Below are 16,689 nucleotides of genomic sequence, written 5' to 3' on the forward strand. Positions count from 1 at the left end.
GCAAATACGTGCGATTTGTTTGCACTGAGTTTATTATTATCTTGTTAAATGTATAAAGAACACTTGTTTTTTTTTTTCGTTCTTTCTTCCCCATCTTTTGCTGGCTTTATTGTGGCTGTCTCTTTCTGTCTCTATGTGTATTTTTGATATCGATTGTAATCGGAAGGATAGGCGTTAAACGAAGTTGAAAATCTGTTGAATGCCATTGAATAAATTCCAACTACAAATTTTTCCTCAAATTAAATGTTTACGCGACGTCTCAATCGAATGATACAGAACGCTCGTTCGCTCATTCGTTTGCCTTTTTTCTGCTTGTTCATTTGCCTGACTGCCTGCTTGTTCTTCTGGCTGTCAACTTGCTCTGTTCTTCTACCCAGTTCATCAGTATCGCTCGGCGAAAAAGAGCTTTGAAACGACCGAAATTGTGCGCTATTGCATGCTCATCCAGGCTGACATAAAAACTCAACGACGACAATTTTGACAATTCGCGCGTTTGAAAACTCAATTTTGTGCATATCATTTTCAACAAAACGGCAAAACGGAAAATCAAACCGACCGAGAACCAAACTAAGAAAAAGGGTTTTTTGTTGTTGTTGTTGTGTAATTTTACGTTTCAAAGTGCTCATCAAAAAAGGTTTCATTCGCACACTTTTCATCGCTGTTGTGTGTTTTGTTGCTGCTGTTGCCGGTAAGTTTTGGTGTCACATTGTCGTTGCCGTTGTTGGCTGCGTCGCATTGGCTTTTGCTTTAAATTTTTGTTTAGCAAAAAGAGCTCGTTATTTTTGATTTTCACCAAACCATGTTCGCGCTTTCGTAATCGCTCAAAACAAGAATGCACAACGAAATGAAGAAGAAAATAATAATAATAATAATACTATTACAACAGAGAGACGAAATTGAAAAAAAAAGAATGAATTTATATTTAAATTGACTGTGAAATTTGGAGGAAAGGGGTGCATTTTAATTAATTGTGCATGACAGTGATAACGAAAAATGCAAGCACAAAATTTTCAAACTAATTTGCATGTTTTTAAATAGAGTTTGATAATGAAATTTAATGTACTTAATGTGCGTACGTATGGTATTTGTGTGTATGTGTATGGCGCGAACAAAAGTGAATCACGGTAAAATGTTAGCGTCGAATACAAAATGTATTTGAGTGTGTATTTGGGGCCGCGCTTGGAAAAATACAATAGCCTGTTCCGTACCATTCCAAAACTGATCCCAAAAAGCATTTACCAAAAATCCGTTTTATATGTGTGTTGGTATTTCGAAATTGCCTTATTTGCATTTGGATCGTCCTGGTCCGCAAACTTTCTCACTCTCAACTTAAACTTTTCTCTACCCACTTTGGAATAATTCATCTTTTTGCATGCTGAAACGATCTACTTTTTCTACAATGCGTTAAATGTTCAGAATGAAAATAAGTGTGTATGTGTGCAGTATTTGTATTTGTGTATGTGAATTATGATAGAAACAGTTCCTGACTGCATAAATAACAATAAACTATTAGTCTGAACTCTCGCTTACATAACCAATAAAGGCACACGTAAAATGTTGTTGGACGTCGTCACCGCCGCCGTCGTCGTCTTCGTCGATGCAGAAAACTATATTGCAAAAGTTTTTCGGTTGAAAATTTTCGGTCGGTTTAGTAAATTCTTTTTGTCTCTAGATCTCGTTGAAATTGCGCATCGGCAAAATATATGAGTGAGTAAAACAACCTTGTGAGGATAGAAAGCGACCAAAACAACATTTTTTTTATTAGATTTAGTCGAGAAGAAGTCTATTAAACAATAACAGTTTTGCAAATTTTTTCGTTCGTTTGATTGACAATCGAATACTCCAGGTAATTTAACCGCAAGTCGATGTTGAACGGTATATTGAACAGAATATACATTGATTTCATAGAGAAGCGTACCGCGTCAAATATTTGCATATATCATAAAATCCATAAAATATTGATGTGTTGCGTAAATGACGGTACATATGAAAATATTGCTCCGTCAAATGGGCCAATTAAAAAATTGTTCCTTATATAAAATGCATTTAACCGTAAAAATGCTTGTTGGGCTGTGTGTTTGAGCGGAAAATCGGGTGTTGTTTTTTTACAATGTTTTGTTGTTGTTGTTGTTGTTATTGTTGTTGTTCTTTTTTGTGTATGTCTGTGTGCAAATTTTTGAAAATTAATCGAACGTTGAGTTCGGCATTGTAACAAGTTCAATATGTTCTCGATTTTTAATCATTGTCTTTTCTCTCTTCCTGATTTCTCTCTGTGTATGTTGTACATGGCCCTCCGTCATACACGAAGAATATGTGCTTGATGCACAATGGGTGGAAAATTAAATACATGAACATTTAGCCAAAGTGGGATGCGTATGCTTGTAATCGTTAACGTTACTGAATTGCACACTACTCTTTCTACTTTTCTTGTTTTCTACCGCTGTCAAACGATTAAAATGTAAAACGAATATATGTGTGTGTATGTATGTGAATGAAAGAACACTTAACTTGTTATGCCAAAACTAGAAAGTCAAATTGCTTAAAGCGCAAAATAGTTTTAAAGTTCATTTTCCTTGTTTAAAATTTACTTGGTGAAAATCTCTATAAAGTCAGTCAAAGAATAAAAAAAAGATAGAGAGAGAGAGAGAGAGTGTGTGTGTGTGTGTATGTGTTTGTGGGAGAAGAAAAAGGGAAAGAATCTTTAGTTCGAATCGAGTCTTCGATTTGGCGACGGCGGCTTATATATTTGGAAAATTAATGTAATGTAATGTAATTTGGAAAATTAAATTTTTCGGATATGAACAATGTTGATTTGGGCAAGAGTATGAGAATGAGCTGTGAGTCACAAAGACGAGATGTAAAGATGAGCAAAAGATCGTTCTCTAAGTATTGCATTTATAAAATTGGCCTGAGGTTAAAAAATTCTGAAACTGTCCCTTTTTTACAATAAAATTTGCTAGAAAAGTGACGATATTTCAATGAGCTTACACTTTCAAAAGCAAACATGACTGCTCACCAGCTCAATGATGTGGGCAGTGTGTGATGCTTTAAAACAGCAAACACAAAAAGTTTGACCATATATAAAGCTTCACAAACAAATGTCAGACACTCAAAATGTCGAGTTAAACCAAAAAAAAAAAATGGAATAAATAAAATAAACAATTAAAACGGTTAAAGTGATACCGGTTGAATGTGTCTTGATAGCGAACGGTGTGAATTAGATTAAACGCAAGCGATGGAAGTGCGTTTAAACCTTATTTTAAAAAAACCAACAGACAAATTTGCGCACACATGTGTGTCGACCACAAAAACGACATACATATATCAAGCAAACACTCTACATGGAGCGACTATCATATCAAGTGCATTTCCATATATACGCAAAGTATGTATGCCGTCGAGTTTTTTTCCACACACGCATAAACCCCAAATATATCGAATTCACATTGTGAATTGAATTGACTAATGACTATTTAATTTAATTTAGCCCGTGTTTTTTATTCGTATTGTCTGCATTATCCAGTGTTCGTCGTCATCCGAAGTCGTATTTTCATTTCGCTCGCGCGCAAGAGACGTTTTAACAGCATAAATGCAATACGAACAAAAAAAACATTCGAAACTGTTTGGTGTCGGTGATATATACATATATTTTCGTTCGTTTGGTCTCTTTCACGCCCAACATAATTAAATTCACCCCAAAATTTTGGTCGCTTCTCAAAAATGGGTTAATGGAAATGATATGATCATTGTAGCGAATACACATTGAAAAGGTATTATATGCATTCCACTTTATGACCCACAATCGATTGCATTGCTTATTAAACCCGAAAATGAACGCACGTATAACAAAATGCTCACTCTTTTTTTTCATCCGCTAAATATTCGCATTAAAGTTATACCTCGTGGATTGCCTTCATATTTTTTTTCGACAGATTTTTTTTTATCATTTCGTTCTTGGATGGTGGTGCTGTTCATTTGTTGGTTGTGTGCCACACTCACTCAACTTACTCGGCTTCTTCGCAATATGTTCAATTTCATTTTATTTTGCCTTGAAGCGTTGGTCTGCTCAATATTGGTTATTCTTATTTAATTACCAGCTTTACAAGCGCATATTTCACTCTCTCTCTCCTCTATCTTTTTGATGAATCCCTGTCCGAAATCGGTTGCTCTTATTTTCGTTGATGCTTCGGGTAAATGGCAGAATGTGATAGTACGATTGAATTCACTGTATCTTTGACATCACATTTTCTGTGTGATGATGGTGATATATTACAGAGTACAGTGCAATTTCCAACGTCATCGGATTCATTTTGACAATTGGCGTGGTCACTAATCTTCGCTGTTATAAAATCGGATTGATTTATTTGCTCAAGTACAAATAGCTAACGGTGCCTGTTCGGACAAATGTTTGATAAAATAACCATTTCTTTCTTTTTCAGTCTTTCGCATCTGCAATACAAAAAAAAAATATCCACACACACACACACACACAAATGCACAGGCGATGAATATCAATTGATTCAATACCATTTCAATTTAGTGTTTGAGGGGTTTGTATTTGTGCTTCGGTTTAACTGGGTAATTTTATTGTGTGGTATAGTACGGATCATGATTGGTAATAAAGAAAGAACTTAACAGTGAAGCTCATTGAATTCCTCATGTTTTCAGACAGTATAGCAATTCATATCGTATGTTGAAGGCATTTTTTTCCCTCAATGTTTGAAAACTAGTTTGCAAAGTACGACTTTATTTATGGCGAATCACGTTTTTTTTTGCTCTCTTCCTCGCTCTTTCACTCATACTGATTCCCTTATATATGTGTATTTTGCAGTCGAGTTTTGGCACCTGATTGGTGTGCACCTCTTTTCATCGCATTCGTATCCTAATGAATGATTGCATTTGTTGAATTTCTCAATGAGTTTTGGTGTTCGGTGGTTGTGTGCGAGTACAGCGTGTGGGTGTGATTTTTTTCGCATTTTATTTTATCAAATAATTGAAACACCTATAACTTTAATTGATTGAATTGAAAGCAAACAATAGCCGTTTTTCCGGATATTCTGGCTTCATATCTATTCCAGAATATATGTGCTGGTGCTGGTGCTGCTGTTGTCTTTCACGGGTGCACTAATTTGTTTTTGGTTTTGCGTTTTATTTCTGGCTTCTGTCATTATATATGCATACAAAATTTATGTGATATCGTTTGGTTATCGTTGGTTTTTATTGCATTCCAACATGATTGATTGGCACATGCTGCATTTTTCACTATACATTTGTGCTTTTTTATCGTAGTCATCGTCGTTTTTTCGTTTTACTGTGCTCGTTTGTGTGTGTGTTCTGAAGTGTCATTTGTGTGCATAAATGGCAAACGAATTTTCTATATAAATAAAATGCATGGTTTTAAAATAGGCAAAAATATCACTAGAAATGGTTCACGCGTGCGGCTAATTGTTTATGTTATTAAAAGTTATTCGCCAGGGCTTGAATTGATAGCAAACCAACCAACGCACACGTCGTATTGTTTTTTTTATTCGTAAATTTTATTTTATTTTATTTGTCGATTGTATTTATATTGTACTCTTTTGGTGTAGTTTTTTTGCTCATCAAGTGAACCATTGGAAAATTTATATATTTAGAAATTTTTAATTTGCGTTAGCAAATTAATATAAATATTTTTTTTTTGATTTTGGATTCGCTGCATTGTAATCGAAAGTGAGTGAGTAAGTGGGTGGGTGCACAAATGAGAGAAGGGTGTCAGAGAAAGAGATTGATTGTTTTCTACAAATGACCGTATTGAATGGATATCAAATTAATTGCATTTCGTTAGCGCATCAATTTTAATCTTCATTAAGAAAAAGCTCGCTCACAAGTTTAGATAGATAGAGAGGCAGCGTGAGAGTGACACATATATACACAACAAGCTTTTAATTCGATATTAAACTGCCGTCGATCAGCTGTAATAATTATCTTTTGCAATTTTAGCATCGAACAAATCACCTATTCGCCTCAACACACTCACTGGTCGTTGTCATTTGGTCTCCCCTATTAGAATACCGTTGGGAGTGTGTTTTATAAATAAAAATGATTGACATGAACATTCGACCGTTCGAACTATCGTGCTTGTTACTGGTCATTTTGATGGAAGGTAAAAATCGTAAACTACAACAATATCATCATCATCATCACGAACATCATTTTGAAGTGTATTAATCTTATTAAAGTATCAAACAAACTATCCGTCGGTCGCTTTATTTTTTGATTCTTTAACAAGCTGATAAATTATTTATGGTTTGATGCTTTTGATGTTACATTTTCCTCAGTCGTATGTGTTCATCTATTTGTGTTTCCTATCTTGTCTCTTTTCATTCTATTTTTCGATTTATTTTTTTATTTTTATTTTGCCTCCCTTTCCACTTCTTCTTTGCTCGTTTTCGATCAAAATTTTTTATTTGTGTTGCCATGTTGTGCGCGTAATTGCAAATAATCACACACATATATATACAAAAAAAAACAATATAGTGACGAGTGGCATGAGTCTAGCGGAGGCGGACGCCGAAGCAGACGCGAATAGCGAACCAACGTATGGTCAAGCTAGAAACTATACAAATGAAGATAAAGACTATGGCGTTACATGGATGTACATTCCCGATGGTAATGGCGTTCCACAAGTTGCATTTCTAACGGAAGAAAGTGAAACATCCCGGGGCCGCAAGAAAAATGCCAAAGATTATGTACGTTTTGAGCTGTACACGCAGTGAGTATTTAGCACCATATTGAATTTATAGCAAAAATTTTCCGTCTTCTTTGCTGCCTCCCACTCTCTTTCTCTCTCTCACTCATTTACTTGCTCAGTAGACACAGTTCGTCCCACACCATAAATCGTTATCTCTCCGACAGCATCGCTATCATTTGCCGTCCATGGCATTACGGGTGATTTTGTGTGTGGGACAAAGTATGAGTGATGGAGAAAAGTGAAGAAGATCGAAAAAAGCAAAAATGTTGCAAAGCAGTAAAATGCCAAGCAACGAAAGCAATTGATACAAAAACACAGCGAGATTTCCGAATTCAAAAAAAAAAAAAAAAATAAACGAACCAAAATCAAGAATTAGTAAATGAGAATTGAAGCAAAATGATACAGGAAATCGGGCCAACCAAAAGTGATGCAAATGAACAAACGGAAACGGCGAAGTGTCGATGACTTTGCGGAAGCATTCGACAAAGACTTGCCAACATACGTTATTGTACATGGTTGGAAATCCAGTTCACAGAGCGACACCGTACAGGATATAAAGGATAATTATTTAAAAACCAAAGACTGCAATGTTATCGGTAAGTTCTGTGTAACGTATGTGTTTGCTTTGCAGCAAAAGCGATATGTTTGAAGCGAATGAGGGAGTGAGAGCACGGTTGTAAAAGCGCAACGTTTTGTCTTTTTGCACACCAAAAAATTCATATGTCGACGATGACGATTAATGTGCTTGAATGTTTTGTTTGTTTTTCATGTTGTGGTTTGTGCTTGGTGCTGCTACGGTTGATGCTCTCAATACCATATACTACTATTTTATTGGGTGCGTGCTAATTAAGCCGTCGATTGGAATGAATTGGCATCGAATAATTTTTATTTTACGCCTGCTCGCCAAACCCGGGACGTTGGAAAAACTATAGCTGAAATGATCGACTTTATGTGCTCGGATAGAGGTGCTGATATCAATAAATTTCATCTAATTGGCCATAGTCTCGGTGCGCATACGGTACGAAAAAAAGAGCAAAGACGAAAGAATCAACGAACACAAGAATACTAGAAAAAAATACATACATATATATATACACTCACACAAAATATGTTTCCCCACAATGCACGCAAGTGCTAGAGAATTTGTTATCGTAACACTTACATAAAATATATATATATACAGGTTGGATATGCTGGCATGTACACAAAGAGCGGTAAAATACCACGAATCACTGGTACAGTATAACATTATCACGAACATATTACCATTTCCGACACCTATATTTCCATTAAACCGTAAAAAACATACACAGACACACACACACACTCACTCACCCAACCCATCAACATAAAAAAAAAAACTACAAACAATCATGCTCATACCCATGTCAAGCAATGCCATTGCATAGACCCGAAACAAGCAAAATAGCTGGGAAATTGAGAGACAGTGAAAGATACAGATAAAATCAATGGATTCTGTTTTCAATTCAATTAGGTTTGGATCCGGCAAAGCCCATGTTTGAAAATACATCAGACAATGATGGGTCGCTGGACAAATCGGATGCTGAATTTGTAGATATCATTCATTCGTGTGCTGGTCTTTTGGGTTATACTAAGCCATTGGGTCACGTGTAAGTATAATCGCATTCACATGAAATTGTCTTTAATTCATTTTATTTGAAAATTTTCGTTTCTTTTTCAATCACATAAAATGTGTTTGCACTTATTTGGTCAGCGATTTTTATCCAAATGGGGGACGAGCATCACAACCAGGTTGCCAAGGAATTTACAAAGAGCTTTTGGGTGCGTTTAATGTTTCTTTTGTTTGTTGTGCTGCCTATTTGCCATAGAAAATTCACTTATACCATCCATATCTTTCTGTTACATTTCAAAATAGAGGCATGTAGTCATGGCCGATCTCATCAGTATTATGCAGCTTCAATTTTAAAAGCAAATGTCTTTACCGCCTATCCATGCTCATCTTATGAATCATATCAGGCTGGCACGTGTAATAAACAAAATGGCATACGAATGGGTGATCCAGTGCCAAAAACAGCACGTGGTGTTTACTATTTGAAAACTTCCGGGACATCGCCCTATGCACAGGGCCGATGATGATGATGATGATGATAATTAAATATAGTACATATTCATTCGTTTGTTATTATTATTATGTATCATTAATTATGACGTGGGCACTTCTATTTTGGATTTTTGCTTTGAATTTGACGATGACAACGATTACGACAAAATCAATGGCGTACAATTGTAAATGCACTGAAATATTTCAATGGAATGGCCAAAACCAGACAATTTTAATTCCAAAAGATGTGACTGTGTATGCAGAACAGGATTGTTGCAATGTTATTGAAATCAATTAGACCAACACTGCCAGGCAACCAACAAGCAACCATTTCAACAAGCCAAAACCATGCCGTTAAGAATTCACTTCAAGCGAACCCCTCATTCCAGCCATCATCCACAAAAGCATCCTTAAAGAAGAGAAACGTTTTCTTTGATTCAATTAACGTTATTTGCTACATTGAATTCGGCGCTTAAGATATTTATTTATTTCATGCACTAATTTATTGTTAAGTATTTATCATTATCATTACTGTTACTGTTAACTGATGTACACTATTTCCGAAGTTATTAAATATTTATTCGAATGTGGTTTTGATCCTCAAATCAAGTGAATGGCACGTATTCTTCGTTGTGCACAATGTGTTTGCTACATTTGTTCGCTTGCACACTTTCGCGTGTCTTCCATTTATACATATACAACAACCAAAACGTCACTCTTTGGGTGAGAAACTCTCGATTCAAATGGGCAATACATATACAAACACATATATAATGCATACACATGAAAATGGCAATACGAATAAAACCAGATATTTATTGGAAAATTTAATGAAATAATAAATTCATTTTGATTTCTCGAGGTTAAATTAATAATAAGATAAAGTACTTATTGCAGCAAAACATTTTGAGAATTTATAGCTTAAATGTTGTGTGTACGATGAAGAAAGTTAGTCCTTTGCACAATATACATATACATTCTCTCTCTTCGCTGCGAAACCATAAAGAAAATTGTCAAATGCAAGCGACATACATACATTTTGTATGCTATCGCTCAATCCATATATTTGTAAATATGGGAATATCAAGAGATGAGGTATGTTTGTTTCAAGCAGGTCACATACTTATAGTCCTGATGTAGTTAACAAAGCGATCTATATAAAATATGGGTGAAAGCGTGAAATACGGGTGAAAGCGTGAAGCAAAGATTTAAAAAAAAATCTCTAATTTGTACATTCTTCATTTGAAATTAAGATGAGCATATAAACATCGAGCAGTGAAAATTAGAAGCAAAGCAACTCAAATGAAACAGCCACAAAAAAATCCACACTCCATCAAGCGAGAAGTAAAAACGAAAAAAACTCGAGTGGAATTTCAAGCGGTATACATAGAAATAGACGAAATCGTTTAACCTTTAACCTCTTAACAATATTACCACCACTGAATTAGAATGAAAGCGCAGCAATTTTCCATGTGTGTGTTTTTTAACGCAAAAAAACTTCAGCCAAGGCAAAGTAAGACAAAATCCAAGCACACAAAAATGAATATGATGAACACAGGAACGGAACACATAAAATCACACACATACCTAAAAAACACTCTCGAAAAGAAAACGTTGAGAGAGAAGAGAAGATGATGATGATGATGAGGCGAGGAAAAAACTTAGCAACGTAAAAGTTGAGCTATGTCAGTTCGTAACGAGGGATCAAATAAAGACGCATCGAATCGAGAGCAATTGTGGAGGATGAATGAGAGCGAACAGGCGGGAGAGAAAGAATTACCAACAAAAATAAAGCATTTGAACGAATGGTGCTCAGGCATATTCTGGTTGTAATGCAAGCCGTTTTCTTCTTCTGCATCGACTGAACCGAACGAAAATCTACGGATCCTTTGTTCTTGTTCGAGCCATCGACCAAAAACTGAAAATTGCTGCACAGCAACGGTTACAATATACACACAACGCTTGCGATAAACACGCACACAGCTTCTCGTTTTCTCCTTCTTTCTGTTGTTTGTCTTCACATTACTCTGACTCTGTCTGTGCCGTTGACGCCATCGACGCCGTTTTACAATTGAATGCGAATCACTGACAATATCGTGCTCACCAATTTATGCACGTGTAAAAGCGAAGAACCCCAGAAAGTTGCGATGACTACGTGTGTGTATTTGTTTGTGTGTGCCTCACTGAACTTTTGTCGGAATGAATTCACATCAATCGTGTGCATTTTCTCCTCGTTCGTTCATTCAGTCCATATTCTGTCCCCCTCTTTATCTTTTTTTTTATTGCTTTGCTACTCCTGTTCGTTCGTTGCCCGACATTTGGCTCCCCCAAAAGTTGGTCTCAGAGACCATTTGGCAAAACCAGTATTCAGATTCGACACGGCAAAGACGACAGAAAGGTAGTGAATATTTTGCATGAAAATTCTGCCGAAAAAAAGGAAAATCTTCATCATTATTGAAATGGTTTAACACGCATCGGAAAAAAAAGAAACAGAAAAAACCAACTCTCATAGCATTCGATTTTTGAGACGTGCTCTCATCGTTTAGGTTGGATTGGCTTTTGGTTTGCGCGTAATAAAATTGCGATCGCCTTCTCGCTCTCACTTTTTGATGCATGTGCTTTCTTTCTCGTTTCACGTTTCAAACCATTTGAATTTTTGAACTGTAGTTCGGTTACTGCTGTCGCTGCCACAGCCACCACTGTTGATGATATTGCTTTTGCTTCACTGTCGATCTGTTTGAGCAACGTACCGCCACCAAATGTATTTAGATGTGTGGCCATAAACCATCTAAAATTTTCAAATCCAAATGCGTATCCATATATACATCGATTTTAATCTACATCCATCGAATTTACTGAATTTACTTTTATTGAAAATCCATTGACAGTGTAACGTGATTCTGATTCAGTTGCGATAAAATTGTCTACATTGTAAAGCGGGCAAATGCCATGAAACCATGCAATGCCCATGTAACATCAACTTCATACGCTCTCCTTCGCTCCTACACTAGCTCCTACATTTCCATCGTGTTCCCTTCGGTGCGCATTTGATATGAATTATGGTTGAAGAAAACTCGTTTTGACGCAATCCGAACTGTTTCTTTTCAACAAACTTGAGAAAAAAGATAGAGCGATCACTCTGTCAATTTGGGTATCATAATTAGAAAAATTCCTTGCATTTCAATACACGCATTTTTTTCCCATTTTCATTCTGGATGGGGAATGATGAAGTATCAATTTTTATGACCGTTGTACGAATGTGATACCCATTGCGATAACACAACAACCCAAAATGATGGTACGAATATTGTTACATGGGATGCAGAAAACGCACCACCATGTGACCATGTACCATGTAAAATGTTGCTCTGTATGTTCGGAGATGCATACAGTGTACACATAAAGCGTATTAAAGCAACGCGTCGTTCTCTCTCTTTGTATCTCTTGCTCTGTCCCTCTTAGCACACAACACACATTACATGCCACACACAAAAATCATCGCAACAAAACACGAGCGTGCTTGGGCAGCACTGAACACTCTTGCTGGCTGCTATACTCGAACTCTCTCTATCCCGTTTGTTGTGTGCATGGTTCCATCGGTGCTACCAGCAGCGATAGAGCGAGATTCTATTCTAGAGGGATATTTTTAAAATTGGCGCATGTCTTTTAAGCGGCAGACATTTAGATTGGTTGTGTGTGCCCCTTTCAATTATAAATTACAGCTACAGCATACTAATGAAATATCTTTCGCTTTTCATGCACAACGATTCATGCAGAGTCGATAGCGATAACGACGACGACAACGACAATAACAACAACAACAACGACGATGACTACAGCGGCAACAGCAGCAGCAATACCGTCAACGTCCATACGACCATCGAGGCATTGAATGGAGCAGAGTATTGTATGTTTTTGTTTGGCTCATTCGCATTCAGTCTTAATATCCCTCACCAAGGCGCCGGTTTACATACATAAAAATACAAACGGGAAAAAAATCACAACCCAAAACTGAAAACTCGACGGAACGAAACACAACACAGAACAGAGAGTAAAACTCGACGAGAAAATCTCGGAGTCAACCAGTAAGCAAAGTACAGATACAGCGTAAGCACACACAATTCGGAACGCACTTCGAACGTTTTTTCTCTCGAACTCATCGTGTCGAAATCATTGCGAGTAGAAAAGCCAAATCCGAAATTGTATACCATACAAAAGCAGAAAAAAACAGACATTGAATTGAGAGAAAGGGAAAAAAACGACAATAAAAAATAGAATTAGAAAAAAACGACGAAGGAAAAAAAACGAAAAAGAACGAGAAAAATAGAAAGTAGACAAGTAAAAAGACATTCATAAAATACACACAGGACATTTGTAAAGATATCGAGAAATTGCAGTGGCAGCAGTAATAGTAACACCAGAAAGTGGAAGCAAATCCGAAAGTAAAATTGCACGAAAAACACTCAAAATCCCCAAAGTAAATTTTGCTTACACACGACACAATCACACACACGCACACACACATACACAACTCATTCTTGGTCGGATGTTCATCATTCTCAGTTCCGACATTTAGTTTAGTTTTGTGTGTAAAACACGAACAAGTTACACATATTATTGCGAAAGACTAGAAAGATATTTTAAACGACGATATCAAACGACGACCACAACCGACAATGATAACGGGTGCGAATGAGAAAGAGCGCGCACTTTAAATGTTTCTGTTTAACTTAAAATACGAAACAAATCATTTTGCTCTGTCATTTGATTCAGCTAGATTGGATCGTTCGCCAGTGTGTGTATAGTGTTGCATGGAAAGCAACGAATTTTCATTTTTCAGTCCTTTCAAAAATGATTTAATTTCTTGTTTCACATTTCGTTTACCTTGTTGAATATACCGATATTTTATCATCGTTATCTTCATTATCAACAGTTTTGGGCATATTTTGTCGTTTGCTTGTTTGGTGTTTGAACATTACTCTTTATATTTGTTTATTGTGACACTTTTCAAATCAGTTCATTATCGACTCATTGATTGTCTTTCCTTCTATCGCGCCAGAGCATAATATTGAAAAAAGCATAAAAATTGAAGAAGTGTTGTGCAATTTTTTTTAGTTTGTCGTCCGTTGTTTTCAAAAGTGAGAAAGAGAATTATCGTACAGATAAAATTAATCGACGGTTTGACGACGGTGAACACGCGACCCCACGACAACGTTAACAGAACTTTTGTTGATATTTTGTTTTGAAAATTATCGTAATTTTTTTTCGCTCATTTTACGCGCTCCACGACATGTTCCGACGGTGATGGTGAAAGAGAAAAGTAAAAAATAAACCAACAAACAAAATTGTCACGTAAAATTAAGCGATTGAAATAAAGTGAATTTATATATACATACGGTACGATTGTAACTGCAGTTAATCATGAAATGTGAACAATTTATTTTGCTCTACCCCGAATGATTATTTCAACAACAATATCATTAGCAGCAGCAACATAAAAGCTCATCACGATCGCGCGACAAGGTATAATATTCATTTCAATATCAATTTTCTTTAGATTTTAGTTTAGTAAAATCCGTCCCATGTGGATCTCATTTCATACACTTCATCGACACACACACACCCATCAAAATCATTGCGTTTCTGTGTGTCTGTCTGTCTGCCTCACTTTTCTGAAACGAACAATTTGATGGGTGAATGTGCAGTAGAGGACGGCAGTAAAAGATGATGATGACGACTATGATATAGCAACGATGAAGAAGAAGTTGGCATAATTATGATAAAATAGTGCATTTTACCGTACGCACGATTTGTGTAATGTTTTGTTTACGATGCATATGAAATGTGTGTAGTGTGAACGATGTTCATTATGTTTTATACCCCCGGTGTGCGGTTGCTAATGGGTGATCTCAAAATGGAATTGATGGAAATGGGATGTAATGACTAACAGCCCCCCGTTCTCTTTTTTCTCGTTGAGTCAATGAGTTACAAGAGCAAATGAAGAGAGAAACAACAAAAAAATAAATCTGCACGTACCGAAATTAAATGTACACATAATCGTTACAATCTACACAAAATTTAATACAATATTTGGCTTTATTTGTGCACGGTTAATGGTATTATTATGAAAAATTAAGAAATTAAATAAGTGGTGGAAAGCAAGCATCTCAGTCAATATTTACTTATTCACTCTTTGCCTTCCTCTTTCTCTTCCTTTCTTGCTATCTCTCTCTATCTCTCTCTCATTCTCTCTCTCGTTCCCGTGTCTCTTGTCTTTGGGCTGTCTTCGTCGTACTGTAAATCGTTTCTCGTCATTTTATTCGTTTAATTTTCCGTTCCATACACTTCTTGTGTATATACTTTGGTTCGATGGCTGAATGGTTGGTTGCTTCGTTGCTTTGCTTCTCGCTCTTAATTTGTTGTTTTGTTCTTTTATTTTGACTGTTGTTGGTGTTGTTGTTATTATCTCATCGTTCTTGGTTTTCTGAATGATGGTTTTTGTGCCATCGTATGGTTGGTTGTTTGTTACGGCAACACAGTCGTAACTTGGTGTATTTTTTATCGTGAAGTGTTTGTATGTTTTTGGATTGAATGGATGAGCAACTATTACCGAGGTATGAGAGAGTTTAAATAAGAAAAGTTCAGTTGATTTAGCTGCAGTTTTCGTGTTTGTAATGAACGAGCTGAGGTGTACAGTGCGTTTGAAATTGTTGAATTTCAATTCGGAATGCTTGTTACATGTCAAAAACTAAACTCTTTTCCACTCTTTTCGTCTCTTTCATTCTCACGTGTGTACGTGTGCATATGCACCGTTCGTTTGTGGATTGTTCGTAGCAATAAAAATTCTTCATCATCTAAACATATCATGGTTGTTTCCCGTTTGATTCCTGCCTGCCTGTTTCCATGCAATTTTCATACGGTCGCGCGAGTGGCAGTAAAGAAAGCATGAAGCAGGGAGCAGAGAAAAAGAAATCAAAACGTGAACGGAAGAGTGCGAGAGATTGCATACGTCCAGAGCATATACTGAGCATAGATACATATCCGGGATATTTTGTGAGTATCCGATATTTATCGCAGCCAGACATTATAATGGAGTGAAAACAATAGAAGTGATTGTTATAGGTCTAAGTATAAAACCATTTACATTACTACAATCACTATAACAATAACTTCTATTGTTTTTACTCTATTTTAAAGTCTGGCTCCAATGAATATCGGATACTGACAAAATATCCAGGATATATATCTATGCTTAGTATATGCTCTGCATACGTCACATACACGAGATTAAACGAATTGTCTATGTTGAATGTTTATCATTCAATTGCTCTTTGGCTTCGTGTTTTTAGTCGATTAGAGACATGGTATGTCTTGTCATGTGCATCGTATCATCATTGCTTTTTCAGACAATATCTTTCCCGAAATGTGTTTCGATGCGAATGCGTTTCGCATTTTATTTATTCGATTATTATTCGGTTGAGCAGTGCGATGCTTTGATGATGGAATGAGTGAATGAAATGAAACAAAACCAACTCTTAACGCACAAGATCATACATTGGACCAAAATATCGAGCAAGCAAGATCGAATAACCTAAAGACCAATACACAGAAATGATAGGAAGAGCAAAGTGGAGAACGGGAACTTTACAAAAGTGGCGGTTAGCTACAATTTATACCATATTCGGTGTTTATTAACACAAATGCTTACACTCATCATGCAACGGTCTCTTGCAACAAATCCAATCCATTTATTCCAACATAAAATTCAGCAAGTATTATATCCAATAATAAAGCACACGCCAGTTCGAATAGCATTATACACTCGTTCAATATCGCACAGTACTTATTTATAAATATAATATGTATAATATATGTT

The 16,689-nt window shown here is 36.2% G+C and overlaps 1 protein-coding gene across 2 annotated transcripts; it reads left to right on the plus strand.

Annotated features, from left to right (window-relative positions):
* The first annotated feature begins 257 nt into the window (after positions 1-257).
* LOC116346364 (lipase member H-like) lies at positions 258-9,418 on the plus strand. Of its 2 annotated transcripts, none has more exons than XM_031776377.1 (9): positions 258-688; positions 5,980-6,142; positions 6,517-6,751; positions 7,136-7,326; positions 7,582-7,748; positions 7,914-7,965; positions 8,226-8,361; positions 8,466-8,533; positions 8,628-9,418. In XM_031776377.1, the coding sequence occupies exons 2-9, from the start codon at positions 6,079-6,081 to the stop codon at positions 8,843-8,845; spliced, it is 1,131 nt and encodes a 376-aa protein (XP_031632237.1). In that variant the 5' UTR covers positions 258-688; positions 5,980-6,078; the 3' UTR covers positions 8,846-9,418. The 2 variants fall into 2 exon arrangements, with proteins under 2 accessions (XP_031632237.1, XP_031632245.1); XM_031776385.1 differs by lacking the exon at positions 258-688 and adding an exon at positions 5,419-5,530.
* Positions 9,419-16,689: the final 7,271 nt, after the last annotated feature.

The sequence above is a fragment of the Contarinia nasturtii genome, unplaced genomic scaffold (assembly GCF_009176525.2).
Source record: "Contarinia nasturtii isolate CC-2019 unplaced genomic scaffold, AAFC_CNas_1.1 Cnas_scaffold_129, whole genome shotgun sequence".
Taxonomy (NCBI): domain Eukaryota; kingdom Metazoa; phylum Arthropoda; class Insecta; order Diptera; family Cecidomyiidae; genus Contarinia; species Contarinia nasturtii.

What these genes read in the sequence shown, in the direction of transcription:
- LOC116346364 (XM_031776377.1), top strand. Translation starts at nt 6,079, where the DNA reads ATGATTGACATGAACATTCGACCGTTCGAACTATCGTGCTTGTTACTG. An exon ending in ACTGGTCATTTTGATGGAAG is followed by an intron (nt 6,143 to 6,516) that starts GTAAAAATCGTA and finishes AAAACAATATAG; the next exon opens with TGACGAGTGGCATGAGTCTA. An exon ending in CAAAGACTGCAATGTTATCG is followed by an intron (nt 7,327 to 7,581) that starts GTAAGTTCTGTG and finishes GTGCTAATTAAG; the next exon opens with CCGTCGATTGGAATGAATTG.